This window comes from Coregonus clupeaformis, chromosome 1 (assembly GCF_020615455.1).
Source record: "Coregonus clupeaformis isolate EN_2021a chromosome 1, ASM2061545v1, whole genome shotgun sequence".
Lineage (NCBI taxonomy): Eukaryota > Metazoa > Chordata > Actinopteri > Salmoniformes > Salmonidae > Coregonus > Coregonus clupeaformis.
This window is the reverse complement of record NC_059192.1, coordinates 32,859,736-32,885,921: the sequence shown is the minus strand read 5'-3', so window position 1 is coordinate 32,885,921 and position 26,186 is coordinate 32,859,736. Positions and strand designations below refer to the sequence as shown.

Genomic DNA, 26,186 nt, shown 5'->3' with positions numbered 1-26,186 from the left:
ACCTCAACCGTGAAGGCCAAGGAGGGATCCGGATGAGCCAGCACTGGAGCCGAGGTAAACAGGTCCTTCAGGTGACTAAAAGCCCTGTCCGACTCAGCTGACCACCGCAGACGCACCGGTCCCCCCTTCAGCAACAAGGTAATGGGAGCCACTACCTGACCAAAGCCCCGGATAATCCTCCGGTAGGCGTTGGCAAACCCCAAGAATCGCTGCACCTCCTTCGCCGTGGTTGGAGTCGGCCAATTACGCACGGCCGAAATGCGGTCACTCTCCATCCTCACCCCAGACGCGGACATGTGGTACCCTAGGAAGGAGATGGACTCCTGAAAGAACAGGCATTTCTCTGCCTTAGCATACAGGTCATGCTCCAACAGTCTTCCAAGTACTTTACGCACCAGGGACACATGCTCGGCCCTTGTAGTGGAGTATATAAGGATGTCATCAATATACACCACTACCCCTTGTCCGTGCAGGTCCCTGAAAATCTCATCCACAAATGATTGGAAAACTGATGGAGCATTCATTAACCTGTATTGCATGACAAGATACTCATAATGTCCAGAGGTGGTACTAAATGCCGTCTTCCACTCATCTCCCTCCCGGATACGCACTAGGTTGTACGCGCTCCTGAGATCCAATTTTGTGAAGAAGCGTGCCCCGTGCAATGATTCCGTCATACTAGCTATCAGGGGTAATGGATAGCTGTACTTGATGGTAATCTGATTTAAGCCACGGTAATCAATGCAGGGGCGTAACCCACCATCTTTCTTCTTCACAAAAAAGAAACTCGAGGAGACAGGTGAAGTGGATGGCCGAATGTATCCCTGTCTCAGAGATTCGGTGACATATGTTTCCATAGCCGCCCTCTCCTCCTGAGACAAAGGATACACGTGACTCTGGGGAAGTGCAGCTCCTACCTGGAGATTTATCGCGCAATCCCCCGGACGATGGGGTGGTAATTTAGTTGCCCTCTTTTTACTGAAGGCGATAGCCAAATCGGCATACTCGGCAGGAATGTGCATAGTGGAAACCTGGTTTGGACTTTCCACCGTAGTTGCCCCCAAGGAAACTCCTACACACCTCCCTGAACACTGACCGAACCATCCCTTGAGAGCCCTCTGTTGCCATGAAATCGTGGGGAATGGAGTCCCAACACCACAGGATACGCAGGAGAATCAATCAGATAGAGGCTAATCCTTTCCTCATGACCCCCCTGCGTCCTCATCAGAAGTGGAGCGGTGACCTCCCTGATTAAGCCTGACCCTAACGGGCGACTATCTAATGCATGCACAGGGAAAGGTTTATCAACAGACACAGTAGGGATCCCTAAACTACGAGCATACTGGCGATCAATAAAATTCCCAGCCGCGCCTGACTCTACTAGCGCCTTATGCTGGGAATGGGAGGAAAACTCTGGAAAAACAATATCAATACACAGATTAGCAACAGGGGGCTCTGGGTGAGTCGGGTGCCTACTCACCTGAGACGGTTGACCAGTGCTCTGCCTGCTGCCTCGACCTCCTGAGGACCCTCCCCAGCACCGACCAGCAGTGTGTCCTCTGCGGCCACAGTTGGTGCAGGGGACGGTCCCTCTCCCCGTCTCCCTAACCGCAGCACCTCCGAGCTCCATGGGGGTAGGCTCGGAGGTGCTGGGGGATGGAATGGACGGCCCCCGATCAGAACGTCCGCGGGCTGCCAACAGGTTATCCAACCTGATGGACATGTCCACCAGTTTGTCCAGGTTGAGATTGGTGTCCCTGCAGGCCAGTTCCCGACGGACGTTCCCCCTTAAGCTGCAATGATAATGGTCGATCAGGGCCCTCTCATTCCATCCCGCGCTGGCTGCAAAAAGTTCTAAACTCCAGCGCAAACTCCTGCGCGCTCCTCATCTCCTGTCGTAGGTGGAACAGACGTTCACCCGCCGCTCTCCCCTCTGGTGGATGATCGAATACCGCCCGGAAACGGTGGGTGAAATCCTCGTAGCGGACAGTTCTCGAGTCTATTCCTCCCCACTCAGCGTTGGCCCATTCAAGCGCCTTCCCCGATAGACAGGAGATGAGGGCGGACACGCTCTCGTATCCCAAGGGCGCCGGGTGAATGGTGGCCAGGTAGAGCTCTATCTGGAGGAGAAATCCCTGGCACCCGGCAGGTGTACCGTCATATGCCCTCGGGAGTGAGAGCCGAATCCCACTGGACCCAGGTGGCGGAGTGGTGAACAGTGTTGTAGGTGGTTGAGTGGTTGGAGATGGTGACGGGATACCACCTCTCTCCCATCGTTCCATCGTCTGGAACACTCGTTCCATGGTGACACAGAGAGTCTGAATCATCATCTCTTGTCGTTGGACTCGTTCCTCCATCGTCTTGGATAATCCAGCTGTTCCTGCTGACTCCATAGTGGTGCGTGTTTCTGTCATGAATGTCTGTGGAATGCGGTAGGCCAGAGTCAAGCGCAGGACACAGAATGAAATGAAAATCTACTGTACTGTATAGTAAAGAAACAAGCAAAACCTCCAACACAGGGAGGAGCAAACCCAATCACAAACGACACCCGAAACAAGTAACAAACACGCACAACACACAGTGGGAGTGAACAGGTTAAATAGGGTAGGACATAATACCACAATGGGAAACAGGTGTGCAACACTAGACAACAACCAGATGAACATAGAAACATAAAACATAGATCGGCAGCAGCTAGTATTCCGGTGACGACGAACGCCGAAGCCTGCCCGAACCAGAAGGAAGGGCAGTCTCGGCAGAATCCGTGACATCCATACAGAAATGGTTTGTCGAGATCTGTGTGGAATAACTTGACTGGCCTGCATAGAGCCCTGACCTCAACCCCATCGAACACATTTGGTATGAATTGGAACACCAGGCCTAATCGCCCAACATAAGTGCCCGACCTCACTAATGCTCTTGTGGCTGAATGGAAGCAAGTCCCCGCAGCAATGTTCCAACATCTAGTGGAAAGCCTTCCCAGAAGTATGGAGGCTGTTATAGCAGCAAAGGGGGGACCAACTCCATATTAATGCCCAAGATTTTGGAATGAAATGTTCGACGAGCAGGAGTCCAGATACTTTTGGTCATGTAGTGTATCCCTAACATTTAATTTGTTTAAATATTACATTTATTTAACAGACACATACACTACCAGTCAAAAGTTTGGACACACCTACTCATTCAAGGGTTTTTCTTTATTTTTACTATGTTCTACATTGTTGAATAATAGTGAAGACATCAAAACTATGAAATAACACATATGGAATCAAGTAATAACCATAAAAGTGTTAAACAAATCAAAATATATTTTATATTTGAGATTCTTCAAAGCTGCCTTGATGACAGCTTTGCACACTCTTGGCATTCTCTCAACCAGCTTCATGAGGTAGTCACCTGGAATGCATTTCAATTAACAGGTGTGCCTTCTTAAAAGTTAATTTGTGGAATTTCTTTCCTTCTTAATGCCAGTCAGTTGTGTAGTGACAAGGTAAGGGGGGTATACAGAAGATAGCCCTATTTGGTAAAAGACCAAGTCCATATTATGGCAAGAACAGGTTAAATAATCAAAGAGAAACAATAGTCCATCACTACTTTAAGACATGAAGGTCAGTCTATACAGACAATTTCAAGAACTTTGAAAGTTTCTTCAAGTGCAGTCGCAAATACCATCAAGCACTATGATGAAACTGGCTCTCATGAGGACCGCCACAGGAATGGAAGAACCAGAGTTACCTCTGCTGCAGAGGTTAAGTTACCAGCCTCAGAAATTGCAGCCCAAATAAATGCTTCACAGAGTTCAAGTCACAGACACATCTCAACATCAACTGTTCAGAGGGGACTGTGTGAATCAGGGCTTCATGGTCAAATTGCTGCAAAGAAACCACTACTAAAGGACACCAATAAGAAGAAGAGACCTGCTTGGGCCAAGAAACACGAGCAATGGACATTAGACCGGTGGAAATGTGTCCTTTGGTCTGGAGTCCAAATTGGAGATTTTTGGTTCCAACCGCCGTGTCTTTGTGAGACGCGGTGTAGGTGAACGAATGATCTCTGCATGTGTATTTCCCACCGTAAAACATGGAGGAGGAGGTGTTATGGTGTTGGGGTGCTTTCCTGGTGACACTGTCTGTAATTTATTTAGAATTCAAGGCACACTTAACCAGCATGGCTACCACAGCATTCTGCAGCGATATGCCATCCAATCTGGTTTGGGCTTAGTGGGACTATCATTTGTTTTTCAACAGGACAATGACCCAACACACCTCCAGGCTGTGTAAGGGCTATTTTACCAAGAAGGAGCGTGATGGAGTGCTGCATCAATTGACCTGGCCTCCACAATCCCCGACCTCAACCCAATTGAGATGGTTTGGGATGAGTCAGACGGCAGAGTGAAGGAAAAGCAGCCAACAAGTGCTCAGCATATGTGGGAACTCCTTCAAGACAGTTGGAAAAGCATTCCAGGTGAAGCTGGTGGAGAGAATGCCAAGAGTGTGCAAAGCTGTCATCAAGGCAAAGGGTGGCTATTTGAAGAATCTCAAATATAAAATATATTTTGATTTGTTTAACACTTTTTTGTTTACTACATGATTCCATATGTGTTATTTCATAGTTTTGATGTCTTCACTATTATTCTACAATGGAAAACATTTTAAAAATAAAGAAAAACCCTTGAATGAGTAGGTGTGTCCGAACTTTTGACTGGTACTGTATGCCATAATTAAAACATAACTCTCAAGGGGAAATTTGATGCATTGTACTAGATTTAGCTAAACAGCTCATTTACATCTACTGTCCCTGAGCAGGTGAACAATAAACATACCTCCATGTTTGTTCCTCCATAGACCAGGAAGACTGTGCATTGAACAACGGGGGCTGCAGTGACGGCTGTATCCAGGGTCCTTTCGGAGCAGAGTGTACCTGTCAACCAGGCTACCAGCTCCTCAACGACTCTAAGACCTGTGACGACATCGACGAGTGTTCCATCCCAGGCTGGTGTAGCCAGCAGTGCTACAACGAGAGAGGCTCCTTCCGCTGCTCCTGCTCAGACGGCTACCTGCTAGAGCCCGATAATCGCTCCTGCAAAGCCACCGGTAAGGGTGCAACCTAACATTTTAGCTGCTCATCCATTACTATTTTTTGGGGGGAGGGGGGAAATTGCACTTTAATAGACATATTTTGAATATATTTACCTTTATCATTTTGAGGTGAAAGTGAAATGATTATTTTGACATTACAGTAAAAAAAACGAATCCCAATCATTTTTATTGGCGAATACAAAGTAAGACATATTGTTATGGTAACATTTTAGCCATGTAGCAAATGCTATTTTTGTTCAACTAAATACTAACTCCCTCTAAACTATCGTGAAATAATTGTATTGTATTGACTATTTATTTGTTTACCCGCAGACCCCACAGCAGCCACGCTCCTAGTTGCCAGTCGCAGTCAGATCATCTCCAGCAAAGTCAACCTCCAACCGCCCCTCATCCGCCCTGTGGTCAGCGGTTCCGACATCGTGACCGTAGACTTTGACCGCTTGACCAGCAGAATCTACTGGGCCGACGTCTCGCTGAAGAAGATCTTTACCTCCTTTCAGAACGGCACGGACAGACGAGAGGTCTGAGAACATACGTTAGGAACACACTGAATTATAGTTCTTTTTCGGTTAATGCTCCAAGAAAAAGCCTTCGTCCAGTTTTTATAACAAATATAGTTATTTAATATACATCAGAATATACATTATTATGCTTCTTAATATTTCATCCATATTAACACAATATAACAGTATGTCCGATATGACGTGCTGAAACTCCAAAATACAGTGCGTTGTAATGGCGAGAATTGAAGTACATGAAATTGAACTCTACTATGGTCTATATTGTTCTAATATACCGCACTTTGTTCTTCTGTGGTTCTAGGTGTTCTCCACTGGTCTAATGGTACCGGAGAGCATAGCTGTGGACTGGGTGGCGAGGAACCTTTACTGGACCGACTCAGTAATGGAGAACATCGAGGTGTCCACTCTGGACGGCCGCTTCAGGAAGGTTCTCCTCACCAAGAACGTCACCAGCCCCCGTGGACTGGCTCTGGATCCCCGAAACCAGTAAGGCCTTTCACTGCTAACCATAGGAACACAGCAATGATTGAATGATCAGTAACACTGAAAGGTACCTACATAAGGATTTTATAGCACATTCATTAACCATACATAACACATTCATGAGCAGTAGAGAATAATTAATGAAATGCCTGTCAACAAACGCTCAAATTATGAATTACTTAATTAATTAAGTGACTTAATTACTGCTTATGAATGTGTTATGCTGTCCCTTTCTAGGAACCCTTCAATAAAGAATTGCTAAATTATCTAGCACCAATACATTCTACTTTACATGTTGTTCTTTAATCATTATTGGGCATTCTTTTTCTCTCTGTTGAGTTCTCGACATTTACCTTATTCACTGCAAAATCACAGCATTGCAAAGGTAAAAAAATACAATAATTGATTTGACATTTGACCTTTCCCAGCACCAACATAATGTTCTGGTCAGACTGGGGTCAGAACCCGAGGATAGAGAAGGCCTATATGGACGGCACCGGGAGACAGGCCATTGTCACCACCAAGCTCTACTGGCCCAACGGTCTGGCCCTGGACTACACCACGCGCCGGGTCTACTTTGCTGACGCCTACCTCAAGTACATCGACTACTGCGATTACAACGGCAACGGCCGCTTCCAGGTCATGGCCAGTGATATGGTGAGCATTGGTAAAACCAGCAGGCTGAGGTTGTCCTAAAATGTACACTGTACGCTAGTTCCTTATTCTTATTGTAGGTGCTCATGAATCAATTGTTCTCATGTCACTACTTCCTACAGTTTCACATTCATTGGTAACACTTAATGCAGACATTAATGCATTGTAATGCTGTTATGATGCATTGTAAGACTTAAGCATTTATGACCCCTTATAATGTCTTAGTATCATGTTATGTTTGTGGCTAAATAACTGCCATTTTCAATCTGTTGAAAGATTGCACCATATAAATACATTATAAGTTGTATAATAAGACATTATAAAGGCTCATACAATAACAAGTAATAAAGCATTGAACACGTTGGCTTTAAGTGAAGTGTCACCCATCCTTTTGAAATCCCTTCATAACAGTTTCTCCACCTCTCTGTAGGTTCTTCAACACCCCCACGGTATGACCATCTTCGAGGACCACATCTACTGGTCGGAGCGCTATACTTACCAGGTCCTGAGGACCAACAAGTTCCATGGGGGCAACACGACCACCATGATCACCAACGTCTACCAGCCCATGGGCATCGTCATGGACCACCCCATCAAACAACCTTCAGGTAAAAATTGGAGGCCCCTTACACTTCAGTGCTGTGATGCAAAGATTCTAGCAAAATGTATAGCGCATAGAATTAAAAAGGTATTGTCGGACATTATTCATTCTAATCAGACAGGTTTTTTACATGGAAGATACATTGGAGATAATATAAGGCAAGTACTGGAAACAATAGAACACTATGAAACATCTGGGAAACCAGGCCTGCTATTCATAGCAGACTTCGAAAAGGCATTTGATAAAGTACGACTGGGGTTTATATATAAATGCCTGGAACATTTCAATTTTGGAGAATCTCTTATAAAATGGGTTAAAATCATGTATAGTAACCCTAGGTGTAAAATAGTAAATAATGTCTATTTCTCAGAAAGTTTTAAATTGTCAAGAGGAGTGAAACAAGGTTGTCCACTATCGGCATATCTATTTATTATGGCCATCGAGATGTTAGCTAATAAAATCAGATCCAACAATAATATCAAGGGATTAGAAATCCAGGGCTTAAAAACAAAGGTGTCATTGTACGCTGATGATTCATGTTTTCTTTTAAATCCACAACTTGAATCACTCCACAGCCTCATAAAGGATCTAGATACATTTTCTAACCTCTCTGGATTACAACCAAATTATGATAAATGTACTATATTACGTATTGGATCACTAAAAAATACAATTTTTACATTACCATGTAGTTTACCAATAAAATGGTCTGATGGTGATGTGGATATACTCAGAATACATATCCCAAATGAAATAAATGATCTCACTCCAATACATTTTAATAGAAAGTTAGCAAAAATAGATAAGATCTTTGCTACCATGGAAAGGTAAATACCTGTAAATTTGTGGAAAAATCACCCTGATTAACTCTTTAGTATTATCCCAGTTTACCTATTTGCTTATGGTCTTGCCTACGCCTAGCGAACAGTTTTTTAAATTATATGAGAAAATAATATTCAATTTTATTTGGAACGGCAAGCCAGAATTAAACGGGCCTATTTATATAATGAATATGAATTCGGAGGACAGAAATTATTAAATATTAAAGCATTAGACCTATCACTAAAAGCTTCAGTCATACAAAAGTTATACTTAAATCCGAACTGGTTCTCTAGCAAATTAGTAAGATTGTCTCACCCAATGTTCAAGAATGGCCTTTTTCCCTTTATTCAGATTACAACCTCTCACTTTCAGTTATTTGAAAAGGAAATAATCTCCCAAATATCACTATTTCTAAAACAAGCCATAGAAAGTTGGTTACAATTTCAATTTAATCCTCCAGAAACGACAGAACAAATAATGCAACAAATATTGTGGTTAAACTCAAATATACAAATTGATAAAAAAACTTTTTATTTTGACAAAATGTTTAAAAAAGGTATAATCTTCGTAAATGATATCATGGGTAGGACTGGTGGAGTTATGTCGCACATGCAGCTAACAAAAACATATGGAAATGTCTGCTTTACCCAAAATTACAAACAAATAATTGCAGCATTACCACAAAAATGGAAGAGGAAAGTGGAAGGGGGAAAAAGTAAGTAACTTGTCTGTCAGCCTTGCATTAAAGAACATAATGATTTAAAGAAAACTGTGATAAATAAAAAAGTATACCAGTTTCATTTAAGGACCAAAGGATTGACAGCCGTCCCATATAGATTGCAAAATAGTTGGGAAGAGATTTTTCACGCACCGATCCCATGGCATAGTGTTTATGAACTGATACGAAAAACAACGCCAGATTCAAAACTTAGAATTTTTCAATTTAAATTATTATATAAAATTCTTGCTACCAATAGAATGTTATTTATATGGGGAATACAATCTTCCCAGCTCTGCAGATTTTGCTGCGAAGAGACAGAATCATTAGATCATTATATAGAATGGCGCCGGAGAAGATGACTGCCGTTTTACAGCCCTCTAACCAATTGTCAAGAATGCTGTAGGTGGGTGTAGTGGTGGAATCAAGCGCAGGACACCGAAGTATAGTCCAAAAGACTTTAGTTCAATTTCCAACAAGGAAAATACGAACAAACTTGCCCGAAGGCGAAACTACGCACGAAGGCGACAAAACAAAAGGCGCACTAAACATGTGCGTAAACGCTCCAACACAGTGGAGTGAAGCTCAACCGAGCGAATAAGCAATATACAAGCACAACACACGACAGAAATAAATCAATCACACACAACACTAGACAAACACAACGAGAAACTTATAGGACACTAATTACGCTAAACGAGAACAGGTGTCACAACAAACAGACAAAAGCAAACGAACATGAAACATACAACGGTGGCAGCTAGTATTCCGGAGACAACGAACGCCGAAGCCTGCCCGAACAAGGAAGAGAGGTGCCCACGATGGAATTCCGTCAGGAGAGACGGGTCCAAAATGTCTCTCCTCGGCACCCAGCACCGTTCCTCCGGACCGTACCCCTCCCACTCCACTAGATATTGGAGACCCCCCATCCGACGTCTCGAATCCAAGATGGACCTCACGGAGTACGCCGGTGCCCCCTCGATGTCCAATGGGGGCGGAGGAGTCTCCCTGATCTCACTTTCTTGGAGTGGGCCAGCTACCACCGGCCTGAGAAGGGACACATGGAACGAGGGGTTAATACTTTTATATTCAACAGGTAGTTGTAATTTGTAACACACCTCGTTCAACCTTCTCAGGACTTTAAATGGCCCCTACAAACCGCCGACCCAGTTTCCGACAGGGCAGGCGGAGGGGCAGGTTTCTGGTAGAGAGCCAGACTCGATCACCAGGTGCGTACACCGGTCCCTCACTGCGGTGGAGATCGGCGCTCGCCTTATGACGTCGGAGGGCCCGCTGCAGGTGGACGTGTGCAGCGTTCCATGTCTCCTCCGAGCGCCGCGCCCACTCATCCACCGCAGGAGCCTCGATCTGGCTCTGCTGCCAAGGTGCCAGAACCGGCTGGTAACCTAACACACATTGGAAAGGGGTTAGGTTAGTGGAGGAATGGCGTAGGGAATTCTGGGCCATCTCGGCCCAGGGAACGTACCTGCCCACTCCTCCGGCCGGTCCTGGCAGTATGTTCTAAGAAACCTACCCACATCCTGGTTCACGCGTTCCACCTGCCCATTACTCTCCGGGTGGTAACCCGAGGTGAGGCTCACCGAGACCCCCAACCGCTCCATAAAGGCTCTCCAGACCCTGGAGGTAAATTGGGAACCTCGATCAGACACAATATCCTCGGGTACCCCGTAGTGCCGGAACACATGGGTGAATAGTGCTTCGGCAGTTTGCAGGGCGGTAGGAAGGCCCGGCATGGGGAGCAAACGACAGGCCTTAGAAAACCGGTCCACAACGACCAGTATAGTGGTATTCCCCTGTGAAGGAGGAAGGTCAGTAAGGAAATCCACCGAGAGGTGAGACCATGGTCGTTGTGGAACGGGCAGGGGTAGTAACTTACCCCTAGGCAGATGTCTAGGCGCCTTACACTGGGCGCACACCGAGCAGGAGGAAACATAAACCCTCACATCCCTTGCCAACGTGGGCCACCAGTACTTGGCACTAAGACAGTGCACTGTCCGGCCGATACCAGGGTGTCCAGAGGAGGGTGACGTGTGAGCCCAATAGATCAATCGATCCCGAACCTCGAGCGGAACGTACTTCCGACCCTCCGGGCATTGCGGTGGAATTGGACTTGGAATAAAAAGCACAGGGGCGGAGTTTAGGTGGCGCGCCTGACCGTTGTGAAAGCACGGCTCCTATACCGGCCTCAGACGCGTCCACCTCTACCTGAAATGGCAAAGAGGGATCCGGATGCGCCAGCACCGGGGCCGAGGTAAACAGGTCCTTCAGCCTCCCAAACGCCCTGTCCGCCTCGGCAGACCACTGCAGACGCACCGGACCCCCCTTCAAAAGAGACGTGATGGGAGCTGCCACCTGTCCAAAACCCCCGGATAAACCTCCCTGTAGTAATTCGCAAACCCCAAAAACTGCTGCACCTCCTTCACAGTGGTTGGTGTTTGCCAATTACGCACGGCTGACACCCGGTCTACCTCCATCTTCACCCCTGACGCAGACAACTGATACCCCAAAAAGGAGACCGACTCCTGGAAAAACAGACACTTCTCTGCCTTAACATACAGGTCGTGCTCCACCAGCCTCCGCAACACTCTGCGCACCAGGGCCACATGCTCGACACGGGTAGGCGAGTACACGAGAATGTCATCTATGTACACAACCACCCCCTGCCCCTGCATGTCCCTGAAGATCTCATCCACGAATGATTGGAAAACTGACGGAGCGTTCATCAACCCGTATGGCATGACAAGATACTCGTAATGGCCCGAGGTGGTACTAAAGGCTGTCTTCCATTCATCGCCCTCCCTGATGCGCACCAAGTTGTACGCGCTCCTGAGATCTAATTTAGTGAAGAAACGCGCCCCATGTCAATGACTCAGTCATGGTCGCAATCAGCGGGAGTGGATAACTGTACTTCACCGTGATCTGATTGAGACCACGGTAATCGATGCACGGGCGTAAACCACCATCCTTTTTCTTCACAAAAAAGAAACTCGAGGACGCAGGGGAAGTGGAAGGCCGTATGTATCCTTGTCTCAGAGATTTGTCTATGTAAGTCTCCATAGCTTTCTTCTCCTCCTGAGACAGAGGATACACATGGCTCCGTGGGAGTGCAGCTCCTGCCTGGAGGTCTATCGCACAATCTCCCTGCCTATGGGGCGGCAACCGCGTCGCCCTCGACTTACTAAACGCAATAGCCAAATCCCCATACTCAGGGGGAACGTGCAATGCGGGCACCTGGTTTGGACACTCCACCAAGGTAGCCCCTACGGAAACGCCCAAGCATCGACCCACACACTGGGCAGACCACTCCATCAGAGCCCTCTCCTGCCACGAAATAGATGGGTTATGGGTACTCAACCAGGGCATGCCCAGCACCACCGGATACGCAGGCGAGTCAATCAGAAATAGCTGAATCATCTCCTGATGACCCCCCTGCGCACACATCCTAAGTGGCGCAGTGACCTCCCTGATCAAGCCCGCACCCAACGGACGGCTATCTAGGGCATGAACGGGGAAAGGGACATCAACAGGAAGAAGGGGAATCCCTAAGGCTAAACAAAACTTCTTATCAACAAAATTCCCAGCCGCGCCTGAATCTACCAGCGCCTTATGCTGGGAATGAGGTGCTACCTGTGGAAAACGCACAGGTATACAGAAATGTGCAACAGAGAGCTCTGGGTGAGTGGGGCGCCTACTCACCTGGAAGGAATCCCCAGTGCGGGACCTCTCGTCCTCTCCCCTAGGAGGCCATCCCCAGCACCTAGCCGCGGTGTGTCCTCCCCGACCACAGTTGGTGCAGGAGATGGACCCCCTCGTAAGCCGACCCCTCCTCTCTCTAGCGCCAGCGCCCCCCGAGCTCCATGGGGCATGGCTCGGAGGCGCTGGAGGGTGAAATGGACGGACCCCCCCCTCGGAACGTCCGCGGGTAGCTAGCAGGTTATCCAGCCTGATGGACATGTCGACCAACTGGTCGAACGAGAGGCTGGTGTCCCTACAGGCCAGCTCCCGACGGACGTCCTCGCGAAGACTACATCTGTAGTGATCGATGAGAGCCCGCTCATTCCACCCTGCATCTGCCGCTAGAGTACGGAATTCTAGGGCGAACTCCTGGGCACTCCTCCTCCCCTGCCGGAGGAAGACCAGACGCTCCCCCGCCGCTTTCCCCTCCGGGGGATGGTCAAACACCGCCCTGAAGCGGCGGGAGAACTCTTCGTAGGTGATGGTATCCGCGTCGATCCTCCTCCACTCCGCGTTGGCCCATTCCAACGCCTTCCCGGAAAGGCAGGAGATCAGGCGGACACGCTCTCATGTCCCGAGGGCGCCGGGTGCACGGTGGCCAGGTACAGCTCCACCTGGAGAAGGAATCCCTGACACCCGGCCGCGGTCCCATCGTAGGCCCTCGGGAGCGAGAGTCGAACTCCTCGGGGTTCCGGAGCGGGAATGGGCTGACTGGCCGATGGTGCTGGCAGGGAGGATGGCGGTGGAGGAGTCCCCAGCCTCGGATGGTGGTGATCACCTCCTGCAGTGCGGACCCCATCTGCAGGATCTGGTCACTTTGTTCACGGACCTTGTCCTCCAGCGTCGCCTGGGCTGCTGCGGCTCCTGCTGATTCCATTCTTGAAGGTGTGTGATTCTGTCAAGAATGCTGTAGGTGGGTGTAGTGGTGGAATCAAGCGCAGGACACCGAAGTATAGTCCAAAAGACTTTAGTTCAATTTCCAACAAGGAAAATACGAACAAACTTGCCCGAAGGCGAAACTACGCACGAAGGCGACAAAACAAAAGGCGCACTAAACATGTGCGTAAATGCTCCAACACAGTGGAGTGAAGCTCAACCGAGCGAATAAGCAATATACAAGCACAACACACGACAGAAATAAATCAATCACACACAACACTAGACAAACACAACGAGAAACTTATAGGACACTAATTACGCTAAACGAGAACAGGTGTCACAACAAACAGACAAAAGCAAACGAACATGAAACATACAACGGTGGCAGCTAGTATTCCGGAGACAACGAACACCGAAGCCTGCCCGAACAAGGAAGAGAGGCAGCCTCGGCCGAAACCGTGACACCAATTGTACTATTATGTGTGTTTTTCTGCGTTATTTGAAATGTATTCTGTACATAATGTTTCTGCCATCGTCTCTTATAACCAAAAAGAGCTTCTGGAAATCAGGACAGCGATTACTCACCTCGTATTGGACGAAGGTTTTTTTCTTCAACAAGTCGGACACGAATGATATCCTACAGACACCCGACAAGGCCCAAATCCCTGTCATTCACATGAGAAAGAGACAGAGATATCGTGGACGTTGGTCGGGGTGCGACGGCGAGCGAGTAAACTGCCTCTTCCATCAATCCTATTAGCCAATGTTCAATCATTTGAAAATAAATTAGATGACCTAAGATTACGGTTATCCTACCAACGGGACATTAAAAACTGTAATATATTATGTTTCACCGAGTCGTGGCTGAACGACAACATGGACAACATACAGCTAGCGGGCTATTTGCTACATCGGCAGGATATAACGGCTGACTCCGGTAAGACAAGGGGTGGCGGTCTGTGTATATTTGTAAACAACAGCTGGTGCACAAAATCAAATACTAAGGAAGTCTTAAGGTTTTGCTCGCCTGAGGTAGAGTACCTTATGATAAGCTGTAGACCACACTGTTTACCAAGAGAGTTTTCATCTATATTTTTCATAGCTGTCTATTTACCACCACAAACCAATGTTGGCATTAAGATTGCACTGAATGAGCTGTATAAGGCCATAAGCGAACAGGAAAATGCTCATCCAGAGGCAGCGCTCCTAGTTGCCGGGGACTTTAATGCAGGGAAACTTAAATCAGTTCTACCTCATTTCTACCAGCATGTTAAATGTTCAACCAGAGGAGAAAAAAACTCTAGACCACCTTTACTCCACACACAGAGACACACACAAAGCTCTCCCTCGCCCTCCATCCTGATTCCTGCTTATAAGCTAAAACTAAAGCAGGAAGCACCAGTGACTTGGTTAATAAAAAAGTGGTCAGATGACGCAGATGCTAAGCTACAGGACTGTTTTGCTAGCACAGACTGGAACATGTTCCGGGATTCTTCAGATAGCATTGAGGAGTACACCACATCAGTCACTGGCTTCATCAATAAGTGCATCGATGACGTCTTCCCCACAGTGACCGTACGTACATACCCCAACCAGAAGCCATGGATTACAGGCAACATCCGCACTGAGCTAAAGGGTAGAGCTGCCGCTTTCAAGGAGCGGGACTCTAACCCGGACGCTTATAAGAAATCCCGCTATGCCCTCCGACTAACCATCAAACAGGCAAAGAGCCAGTACAGGACTAAGATTGAATCGTACTACACCGGCTCTGACGCTCGTCGGATGTGGCAGGGCTTGAAAACTATTACAGACTACAAAGGGAAGCACAGCCGCGAGCTGCCCAGTGACACAAGACTTCCAGACAAAACCACTTCTATGCTCGCTTCGAGGCAAGCAACACTGAAGCATGCATGAGAGCACCAGCTGTTCCGGATGACTATGTGATCACGCTCCCCGTAGCCAATGTGAGTAAGACTTTTAAGCAGGTCAACATTCACAAGGCCGCAGGGCCAGACGGATTACCAGGGCGTGTACTCCGAGGATGTGCTGACCAACTGGCAAGTGTCTTCACTGACATTTTCAACATGTCCCTGACTGAGTCTGTAATACCAACATGTTTCAAGCAGACCACCATAGTCCCCGTGCCCAAGGACACTAAGATAACCTGCCTAAATGACTACCGACCCGTAGCACTGACGTTTGTAGCCATGAAGTGCTTTGAAAGGCTGGTCATGGCTCACATAAACACCATTATCCCAGAAACCCTAGACCCACTCCAATTTGCATACCGCCCCAACAGATCCACAGATGATGCAATCTCTATTGCACTTCACACTGCCCTTTCCCACCTGGACAAGAGGAACACCTACGTGAGAATGCTATTCATTGACTACAGCTCAGCATTCAACACCATAGTACCCTCAAAGCTCATCACTAAGCTAAGGATCCTGGGACTAAACACCTCCCTCTGCAACTGGATCCTGGACTTCCTGACGGGCCACCCCCAGGTGGTAAGGGTAGGTAACAACACATCTGCCACACTGATCCTCAACACGGGGGCCCCTCAGGGGTGCGTGCTCAGTCCCCTCCTGTACTCCCTGTTCACACATGACTGCATGGCCAGGCACGATTCCAACACCATCATTAAGTTTGCCGACGACACAACAGTGGTAGGCCTGATCACCGACAACGATGAGACAGCCTATAGGGAGGAGGTCAGAGACCTTGCAGTGTGGTGCCAGGATAACAACCTCTCCCTCAACATGACCAAGACAAAGGAGATGATTGTGGACTACAGGAAGAAAAAAGAGGACTGAGCACGCCCCCATTCTCATCGACGGGGCTGTAGTGGAACAGGTTGAGAGCTTCAAGTTCCTTGGTGTCCACATCACCAAAGAACTATCATGGTCCACTACATCATGATCATCATGAAAATGATCAGAGAGATTGAGGGTAGATGAAGTTCAGGAGTAAAAACAAACAAAAAATAATTATTGTAAAATTGACTGTGTCCGTAAAATGTATATAGTATGTATAAGCTGGAAGTAGAGGCCTAAGCATTGTTGTTCACTAGTTTACTCCAATTAGGGAAGGGGTTGTGGGGTTGGAAAGTAATAAAGGGAAATATATTTTTTGAAAGGATATGTACAGTGGGGAGAACAAGTATTTGATACACTGCCGATTTTGCAGGTTTTCCTACTTACAAAGCATGTAGAGGTCTGTAATTTTTATCATAGGTACACTTCAACTGTGAGAGACGGAATCTAAAACAAAAATCCAGAAAATCACATTGTATGATTTTTAAGTAATTAATTTGCATTTTATTGCATGACATAAGTATTTGATCACCTACCAACCAGTAAGAATTCCGGCTCTCACAGACCTGTTAGTTTTTCTTTAAGAAGCCCTCCTGTTCTCCACTCATTACCTGTATTAACTGCACCTGTTTGAACTCATTACCTGTATAAAAGACACCTGTCCACACACTCAATCAAACAGACTCCAACCTCTCCACAATGGCCAAGACCAGAGAGCTGTGTAAGGACATCAGGGATACAATTGTGGACCTGCACAAGGCTGGGATGGGCTACAGGACAATAGGCAAGCAGCTTGGTGAGAAGGCAACAACTGTTGGCGCAATTATTAGAAAATGGAAGAAGTTCAAGATGATGGTCAATCACCCTCGGTCTGGGGCTCCATGCAAGATCTCACCTCGCGGGGCATCAATGATCATGAGGAAGGTGAGGGATCAGCCCAGAACTACACGGCAGGACCTGGTCAATGACCTGAAGAGAGCTGTCCCTACAGTCTCAAAGAAAACCATTAGTAACATACTACGCCGTCATGGATTAAAATCCTGCAGCGCACGCAAGGTCCCCCTGCTCAAGCCAGCGCATGTCCAGGCCCGTCTGAAGTTTGCCAATGACCATCTGGATGATCCAGAGGAGGAATGGGAGAAGGTCATGTGGTCTGATGAGACAAAAATAGAGCTTTTTGGTCTAAACTCCACTCGCCGTGTTTGGAGGAAGAAGAAGGATGAGTACAACCCCAAGAACACCATCCCAACCGTGAAGCATAGAGGTGGAAACATCATTCTTTGGGGATGCTTTTCTGCAAAGGGGACAGGATGACTGCACCGTATTGAGGGGAGGATTGATGGGGCAATGTATCGCGAGATCTTGGCCAACAACCTCCTTCCCTCAGTAAGAGCATTGAAGATGGGTCGTGGCTGGGTCTTCCAGCATGACAACGACCCGAAACACACAGCCAGGGCAACTAAGGAGTGGCTCCGTAAGAGGCATCTCAAGGTCCTGGAGTGGCCTAGCCAGTCTCCAGACCTGAACCCAATAGAAAATATTTGGAGAGAGCTGAAAGTCTGTATTGCCCAGCGACAGCCCCGAAACCTGAAGGATCTGGAGAAGGTCTGTATGGAGGAGTGGGCCAAAATCTCTGCTGCAGTGTGTGCAAACCTGGTCAAGACCTACAGGAAACGTATGATCTCTGTATTTGCAAACAAAGGTTTCTGTACCAAATATTAAGTTCTGCTATTCTGATGTATCAAATACTTATGATATGCAATAAAATGCAAATTAATTACTTAAAAATCATACAATGTGATTTTCTGGATTTTTGTTTTAGATTCCGTCTCTCACAGTTGAAGTGTACCTATGATAAAAAATTACAGACCTCTACATGCTTTGTAAGTAGGAAAACCTGCAAAATCGGCAGTGTATCAAATACTTGTTCTCCCCACTGTATGTGTATGTGTATGTGTATGTATGTATATATGTATATATGTATGTATGTATAAAAAATAAAAAACATCAGGTAACGTTCAAACAACTTCCAGATAACATTCAAACAACCAGTAGGTACTGTTCCAACAAATTCTGTATAACATTCTAACAACCAGCGGGTAACATTCAAAATTCGTCCATAAAACATTCAAACATACTATTTGTTTGTAGTGGATAGTGCTGAACAATTAACAGAAATTCCTGTTATTGAATGATATCTGTTAAATTATTTGAATTCCATTTCGTTCTTTTTTTTTGTGAGTGCAATGCGCAGTTTCTCTAGAGATAAATCAGATCAAGCCTGAACTGTGCGATGTAGTAGGGAGTTGTAGTTTCCAACAGGCCAATATTCTACATAGTTTATTGCAGAAAACATGATCATTAATTATAACCATAACCCATTGCGCGCCTACTTGTCCAGTCTGAGAGGGAGAGAAGTGACAGAAGAACGTGCGATCGAGAGGGATAGAGAGCTTCGTTAGGTATCTCTACCTGAAAATACATGATATAAGTGGTTGATAGTTGGTATTCAGCAGTCATAAAAGTATGCCTTATTTACTTTGAAGAACTACTAAAATAGTGATTTTGTCAGACCGCATAGGCAGCAGCTCTATAGAGATGAGATGATGACTTGGAAATTAAATAATAAAGTAATCAAATAGGCCTAAAACAAATGTAATATACACAACAACTGAAATATTTTATTAAAGTAATGTAATGTCAATAAATGATGGTTAATAAGTAATAAGCAGTAATGGGAAGCCACCACCATCATTGGACTTTTATTAATTGTTTTATTCTGTGTTGTTACAGCAGTCAACCCACATACATGTAATGCATAGTGCATTTAATGTAAAAAATGTATAATCAAAACCGAAATCGAAAAACCGTGATAATCTTTTAATAATCGAACCGAAACCGAACTGACCTCAAAAAGCACTAATCGCTCAGCACTAGTTTACATTTACATTTAAGTCATTTAGCAAACGCTCTTATCCAGAGCGACTTACAGTTAGTGAGTGCATACATTTTCATACTGCCCCCCTGTGGGAAACGAACCCACAACCCTGGCGTTGCAAGCGCCATGTTCTACCAACTGAGCTACAGGGGACCCTGTAGCTCAGTAGTGGATAAAGCATTTCATGATTGTTCCATTGTTTTCCACTATGCAGCAATCAACCCATGCGCGGAGCACCTGTGCAGTCAGCTGTGCCTACTGTCTGGCTTTAGGCCCAGGTACTACACCTGCCACTGCCAGTCTGGCTGGAACCTCAACAGTGATGGGCGGACCTGCATCAAAGGTACCCTACCAGCAGCTCTAACGATAGGCTTGTAGCATCTCTCTTAGCACATCGATTTGACCTGATGAATTATTGCTGTCATAAATTAGTACAGTACAAGGGATTTTTTCTATCCTATTCCTAATCAATTTTATTTTATTCTATACCATTCTGATTTATACTATTCTGTATGAAGGCAAATGTGTTGTGTATTTGTCATAACATGATAAATGGAGATAGCGATATCGCAAATGCCAATCAGAAAAAAACATTGGTTGATTTTGCTTTTCTGTTTTGCTTGTCTCTTTCATATTCTATTCCACTCCACTCCACTCCACCCCATCCCATTCTATCCTACTCTGTCTCTACCTCAGATGACACTCCGTTCCTGATGGTGGTGAGGGAGACTGTGATCTTCGGCATCCCTGTGGACCCGGCCGACCCCTCCAACAACGCCATGGTACCCGTGTCTGGCATCACCCAGGGGCGGGACATCGACTTTGACGACCAGGAGCAGTTTGTCTATTGGGTGCAGGGCTCGGTGAGTGACAAGTTGCTCACAGTAAATAAACCACTACCATTTTAAATGTTGCAAAATTCAGGTTTTGCAAAATTCCCCAGTTTTCCAGAAATCCCGGTTGTAAGATTCCCGTAATAAGGCAGGAATAAGCAGATTTCTAGAGAAAAAAAATGGGACGGTTACTGGAATTTTGTAACCTTAACCGTTTTGAATGATGTAAGTGCAGAATCCTACCTCAATATACACACACTTAACTAGACTCTTGCTTAACTCACACATTGAAGTCCGAGGAAGTTGAAATTAAGACTAAGAAAAAGCTCAAACCAAGTTTATTCACCCACTGGGTCCAACAGCTGAAAAGACAAAGACATGTTTACACAAGTACATATATTTATACCCTCTACTGGGTGGAGTCAACTCCTTGCATATCTAGACAGCCAATACACCTCTGTTGCTAGTCAGGAACTTAAGTGGTTCCTCTCATGGGTATAGTCATGTCCCTGCCTCCGTTGTGTGTATGTCATAGGACTGTTCCTGCTCACTTCATCTGACCTGACCTCGGCCCACATTCCTCACTCCTCCCTAATCCACAGCTATACAACCTTATCAGTGACTGAAACCTGACTGTTACTCTTTGCCTCTCTCCATAGGATACATGAGATTTGACAATAACATGTTCTGACAGAATGTAAACTTTCTGCACTCCCCTTTCTCACTCAGTAGATTTCCATACACCCAGTTCTAATATGGAAACATGAATAAGGATATTTCAATATTTCAAGTTAGAACCCAACACCCCAAAACTCACTTATTTCAAGTCTGGATTTGGGTCTAATATAAGTGAATTGTTTGCTGTCTCTCCCTCTCAGAGCTCCATTTACAGGGTGAAAACGGATGGAACCAATAGGACTCTGTTTGCTCCATCTGCAATCATTGGCTCGCCCTCTGGTCTGGCTTTTGATTGGATAACTCGCATGATGTACTACACTAATCCAACTAATAAAGCAATAGAGGTAACGTATCATGTCCTCATTGTAAATGATGTATAGAATATATCTTACTTGCATTTGTAGACATACAATATCATTACTAGGCATAAGGTGTTATTGGATCCAATATAGAGATGATAACTGAGTAGTTTCACGCTAATTGTGACTATATCTCATTTCTTTGCATAATGTATCTTTTAACTGCGTTAGTAGTAACATGGTTATAATGTATTCATTTAACATGATATAACAAGTTTCTCATCTACTGTAGGTCATTCGTGTGGATGGAGTCCAACTGTACAGGAAGACCCTCATCACAAACACAGGGAAGCCAGAGGGAGCAGGGGAGCCTATTGGAATAGCCCTGGACCCAGCCAGAGGGTAAACACTCGTCTGTGTATCAGTATTACTAGTTACAAAGGATACAACTGAATAAATGTAATTATGACAAACAAGTAGTACTGTATGTGTATGTGCCGTCTTGCGTATGTAGTGTATGTTTAATGGTCAAGTAATAATACTGTACAGTTTGTTGGATACTGATGTATTTAGGAAGTAAAATAGTCAATGTGACTTTATACCAACATTATACCAAGCATTTCATAACATTATAAGGAAAATCAACAACAACACCAGACATATTTTGAATTGTTAGTTAGGCTTCATTCCAGGTCATCATCAGTGGATTAATGCTAATGCTAATACTAATTTATACTAACCTTTCTGAATTCCTGCTTTATAGTAAGTTGTTCTGGACAGACCGGGGGATAGACAGTGGCGTACCCCCTAAGGTTGCCAGTGCTGACATGGATGGAGGCAACCTGAGGAACCTCTACACCATCAACCTGGGGAACATTGGGTTCATCACCGCAGACATCGCTATGAGCAAGCTGTACTGGGGCGTCGCCAGCACCGGAGTGGTGGGTACCGAGTTACACAGAAACAAATATATTAAATCAAATCACATTTTATTGGTCACATACACATATTTAGCAGATGTTATTGCGGGTGTAGCGGAATGCTTGTGTTCCTAGCTCCAACAGTGCAGTAGTATCTAACAATTCACAACAATACACACAAATCTAAAAGTAAAAGAATGGAATTAAGAAATATATAAATATTAGGACGAGCAATGTTGGAGTGGCATTGACTAAAATACAGTAGAATATAATACAGTATATACTGTATATATGAGATGAGTAAAGCAGTATGTAAACATTATTAAAGTGACTACTGTTCCATTATTAAAGTGGCCAGTGATTCCATGTCTATGTATATAGGGCAGCAGCCTCTAAGGTGCAGGGTCGAGTAACCGGGTGGTAGCCAGCTAATGATGGCTATTTAACAGTCTGATGGCCTTGAGATAGAAGCTGTTTTTCAGTCTCTCTGTCCCAGCTTTGATGCACCTGTACTGACCTCGCCTTCTGGGTGATAGAGGGGTGAACAGGCAGTAGCTTGGGTGGTTGATGTCCTTGATGATCTTTTTGGCCTTCCTGTGACATCGGGTGCTGAAGGTGTCCTGGAGGGCAGGCAGTGTGCCCCTGGTGATGCGTTGGGCAGACCGCACCACCCTCTTGAGAGCCCTGCGGTTGCCATACCAGGCGGTGATACAGCCCGACAGGATGCTCTCAATTGTGCATCTGTAAAAGTCTGTGTGGGTGGACCATTTCAGATTGTCAGTGATGTGTACGCCGAGGAATTTGAAGCTTACCACCTTCTCCACTGTGGTCCCGTCGATGTGGATAGGGGCGTGCTCCCTCTGCTGTTTCCTGAAGTCCACGATCAGCTCCTTCGTTTTGATGACGTTGAGGGAGAGATTATTTTCCTGGCACCACTCCTCCCTGTAGGCTGCCATAGGCTGTCTCGTCATTGTTGGTAATAAGGCCTGTTACTGTTGTGTCGTCTGCAAACTTGATGAGAATATATGCCATTTAGAAGACGCTAAAGCGACTTATGTGTGCATACATTTTCCTTATGGGTGGTACTGGGAATCGAACCCACTACCCTGTTCTACCAACTGAGCTACAAAGGACTACACAGACGGACGGACGGACAGACATACATGCACGAACACACACAACCACTGTCATATTCTTTTCTCATTTAGTGCTCACAACTTTATTGCATATCATATTCTGATGTGTTGTATGTGTCTGAAACATCACTAGCCCTAGTAGTTATTACCTAAGGGGACAAATAAGGTTATGCTGAATTGAATTGAATAGTGCTACAACTGAAGCATACAGTATCTCTAATGTCCCTGACTCCCTGTACTGTCCCTTTCCCTGTGAACAGATTGAGTGTGGTACAATGGACGGGGTCAGCAGGGTGACCATAGTGAGCCAGCTGTCCCACCCCTGGGGCCTCACAGTGCACCAGAACTACCTCTATTACACCGACCTGGACTACGAGGTCATTGAGAGGGTGGACAAGGGCACTGGGGCCAACATGGTGGTGCTGAGGAGTGGGATGACAGGAGTGCGAGCCCTCAAAGTCAATGCCCGAGACAGTGAGTGTGGCTACCTACAGCTAATCTGCTGGTCTTCACCTGCGTAGGCTAAAACATATATTGTTTTTCAACAGAGAGCTATGTAGAGTATGAAACTGAACATTTTACTGATCCGATATTAGGTACATTTGCCACCAAGTAGATTGTCAATAGATTTGTAGGTCCTTGAATTTTCAAGTTGGTGTCAATGGGAGATTTTTGTGAAAAAATGAGTTCCACACAGGCATTATACCTCAAGTTAATTTCTCATCCTTTCTCTTCTTCCCCAGACTCGGCCGGGACCACCAACGGCTGCAGCACCAACAATGGGGCTTGTCCCCACCTGTGTCTGCCCAAGCCTGGGGGCCAGAAGACATGTGCCTGCACCACGGGCTTCGTGCCTTCCCAGGATGGCACCAGCTGCGTGCAGTACGACTCCTACGCAGTGGTCTCCACCCCCAGACTTATCCGAGGCTTCCACATCAACAGCTCCGACCACTCGGAGGCCATGGTGCCTGTTGCTGGATGTGCGTAACCCTAACTCTAACTTTAAATCAACCAGACCTAAATATACCCTAACTTTAACCATACATAACATGTACATGTCATAATCGTATGCTAACTATGACCTTTATTAATTGGGTAATTGTTAATTATGACCTATAATAATCTATCTGATGATGTCTGAAACACATCTTGTCATGAATCCTCATTAATTAATCTATACCCAACTTTGTTACTAACTTATACTGTAACTGAGTATCTAGATAAGCTAACATGTCTTTACCCGTTGCAGACTCCTACTCTGTGATGGACAAGTTGGATCTCCACGTCGCCTCTAGGTACATCTACTGGATCGACAACAGCACCTCCAGCTCTTACAGAGGGATCTTCAGGGCCCAGACAGATGGTGGAAGCTTCACTCCCGTCGTCAACCAAGGCATCGGCCGAGGAGGCATACAAGGCATGGCTGTGGACTGGATCTCAGGTTAGGATCCATGATGTAAAGAGTGGAGAGACATACTCCAAGTTGTAAATAGTTCTGGTACTGACCTTCATCTATAAACCACACCCAGCAGGCAAAACTGGTTGAAATGACTTCATTACAAAAAGATAACAACCAGTTCCATTAAGGGACCGGTCGGAATTTACACAATTGTTACCCGGAAAAAAATGGGGGACAGTTTCGTATTTTTTTATTTAGTCCAGGGTAGGGTCATGTAATTTGTAATCGATTAAATGTTAGTATTTGTCAGCATTTTGGAATTTACAAATTGAATTCGACTGTGTAACCAAATAACTGGGGCGTATTTGTCACGATCGTCTGAGGAAACGGACCAATACGCAGCGTGTTGAGCGAACATCGTAGACTTTATTATAACGAAACCACGATCAAAACAACAAACCAAATATGACGAAAGTGAAGTTCAATACTGATAATGACTAACAGCAACAAGGAAACAAAAACCCACAAAACCAAGGTGAAACCACACAGTATAAATATGGCTCCCAATCAGAGATAACGAGCCGACAGCTGACACTCGTTACCTCCGATTGGGAGTCATATGACTAAATCAACATCAAAACCAAACATAGAAATGAAACAACTAGATCCCACATAGAACTACACCCAAATGAAAATGACAACCCTGGCTCACTACTAAGAGTCCCGGAGCCAGAACGTCACAGTACCCCCCCCTAAAGGCGCGGACTGCGACCGCGCCTCACAACCCCACAATAGGGGAGGGCTGGGTGGGTGTTGCTCCCCGGAGGCGGTTCCGGCTCCGGGCTTGACCACCACCCCACTATAGTTACTACCCGCTTTCTTAACCTCCTCCCAATGACCACCCTCCACTTAAACCCACCTGGATTAAGGGGCAGCACCGGACTAAGAGGCAGCACCAGGCTGAGGGACAGCACCGGACTAAGGGGCAGCACTGGACTAAGGGGCAGCACATGACTAAATGGCGGATCCTGGCTGGCTGGCTCTGGCGGATCCTGGCTGGACGGCTCTGGCGGATCCTGGCTGGACGGCTCTGGCGGATCCTGGCTGGACGGCTCATGGCTGGCTGACGGATCTGGCTGCTCATGGCTGGCTGACGGATCTGGCTGCTCGCGGCTGGCTGACGGATCTGGCTGCTCGCGGCTGGCGGAAGGCTCTGGCTGCTCCTGGCTGGCGGAAGGCTCTGGCTGATCCCGGTCTGACGGAAGGCTCTGGCTGCTCCTGTCTGGCGGAAGGCTCTGGCTGATCCTGTCTGGCGGAAGGCTCTGGCTGATCCTGTCTGGCGGAAGGCTCTGGCTGATCCTGTCTGGCGGAAGGCTCTGGCTGATCCTGTCTGGCGGAAGGCTCTGGCTGATCCTGTCTGGCGGACGGCTCTGAAGGCTCATGGCAGACGGGCGGCTTTGCAGGCTCAGTACAGACGGGCAGTTCAGACGGCGTTGGGCAGACGGACAGTTCAGACGGCGTTGGGCAGACGGGCAGTTCAGGCGCCGTTGGGCAGACGGGCAGTTCAGACGGCGTTGGGCAGACGGACAGTTCAGGCGCCGTTGGGCAGACGGACAGTTCAGGCCCCGTTGGGC

The 26,186-nt window shown here is 46.4% G+C and overlaps 1 protein-coding gene across 1 annotated transcript in view; it reads left to right on the top strand.

Moving 5' to 3' along the window:
* Nucleotides 1-26,186, top strand: part of lrp2b (low density lipoprotein receptor-related protein 2b) — a 158,885-nt gene that overhangs the window by 40,097 nt on the left and 92,602 nt on the right. The window contains exons 27-39 of the mRNA XM_045214242.1: nucleotides 4,845-5,093; nucleotides 5,412-5,620; nucleotides 5,922-6,106; nucleotides 6,532-6,760; nucleotides 7,188-7,365; nucleotides 19,502-19,630; nucleotides 19,984-20,150; nucleotides 20,999-21,142; nucleotides 21,390-21,499; nucleotides 21,861-22,038; nucleotides 23,414-23,627; nucleotides 23,897-24,133; nucleotides 24,403-24,594. Of these exons, the coding sequence (XP_045070177.1) occupies nucleotides 4,845-5,093; nucleotides 5,412-5,620; nucleotides 5,922-6,106; nucleotides 6,532-6,760; nucleotides 7,188-7,365; nucleotides 19,502-19,630; nucleotides 19,984-20,150; nucleotides 20,999-21,142; nucleotides 21,390-21,499; nucleotides 21,861-22,038; nucleotides 23,414-23,627; nucleotides 23,897-24,133; nucleotides 24,403-24,594 (2,421 nt within the window). The remainder of the gene's footprint in view (nucleotides 1-4,844; nucleotides 5,094-5,411; nucleotides 5,621-5,921; nucleotides 6,107-6,531; nucleotides 6,761-7,187; nucleotides 7,366-19,501; nucleotides 19,631-19,983; nucleotides 20,151-20,998; nucleotides 21,143-21,389; nucleotides 21,500-21,860; nucleotides 22,039-23,413; nucleotides 23,628-23,896; nucleotides 24,134-24,402; nucleotides 24,595-26,186) is intronic.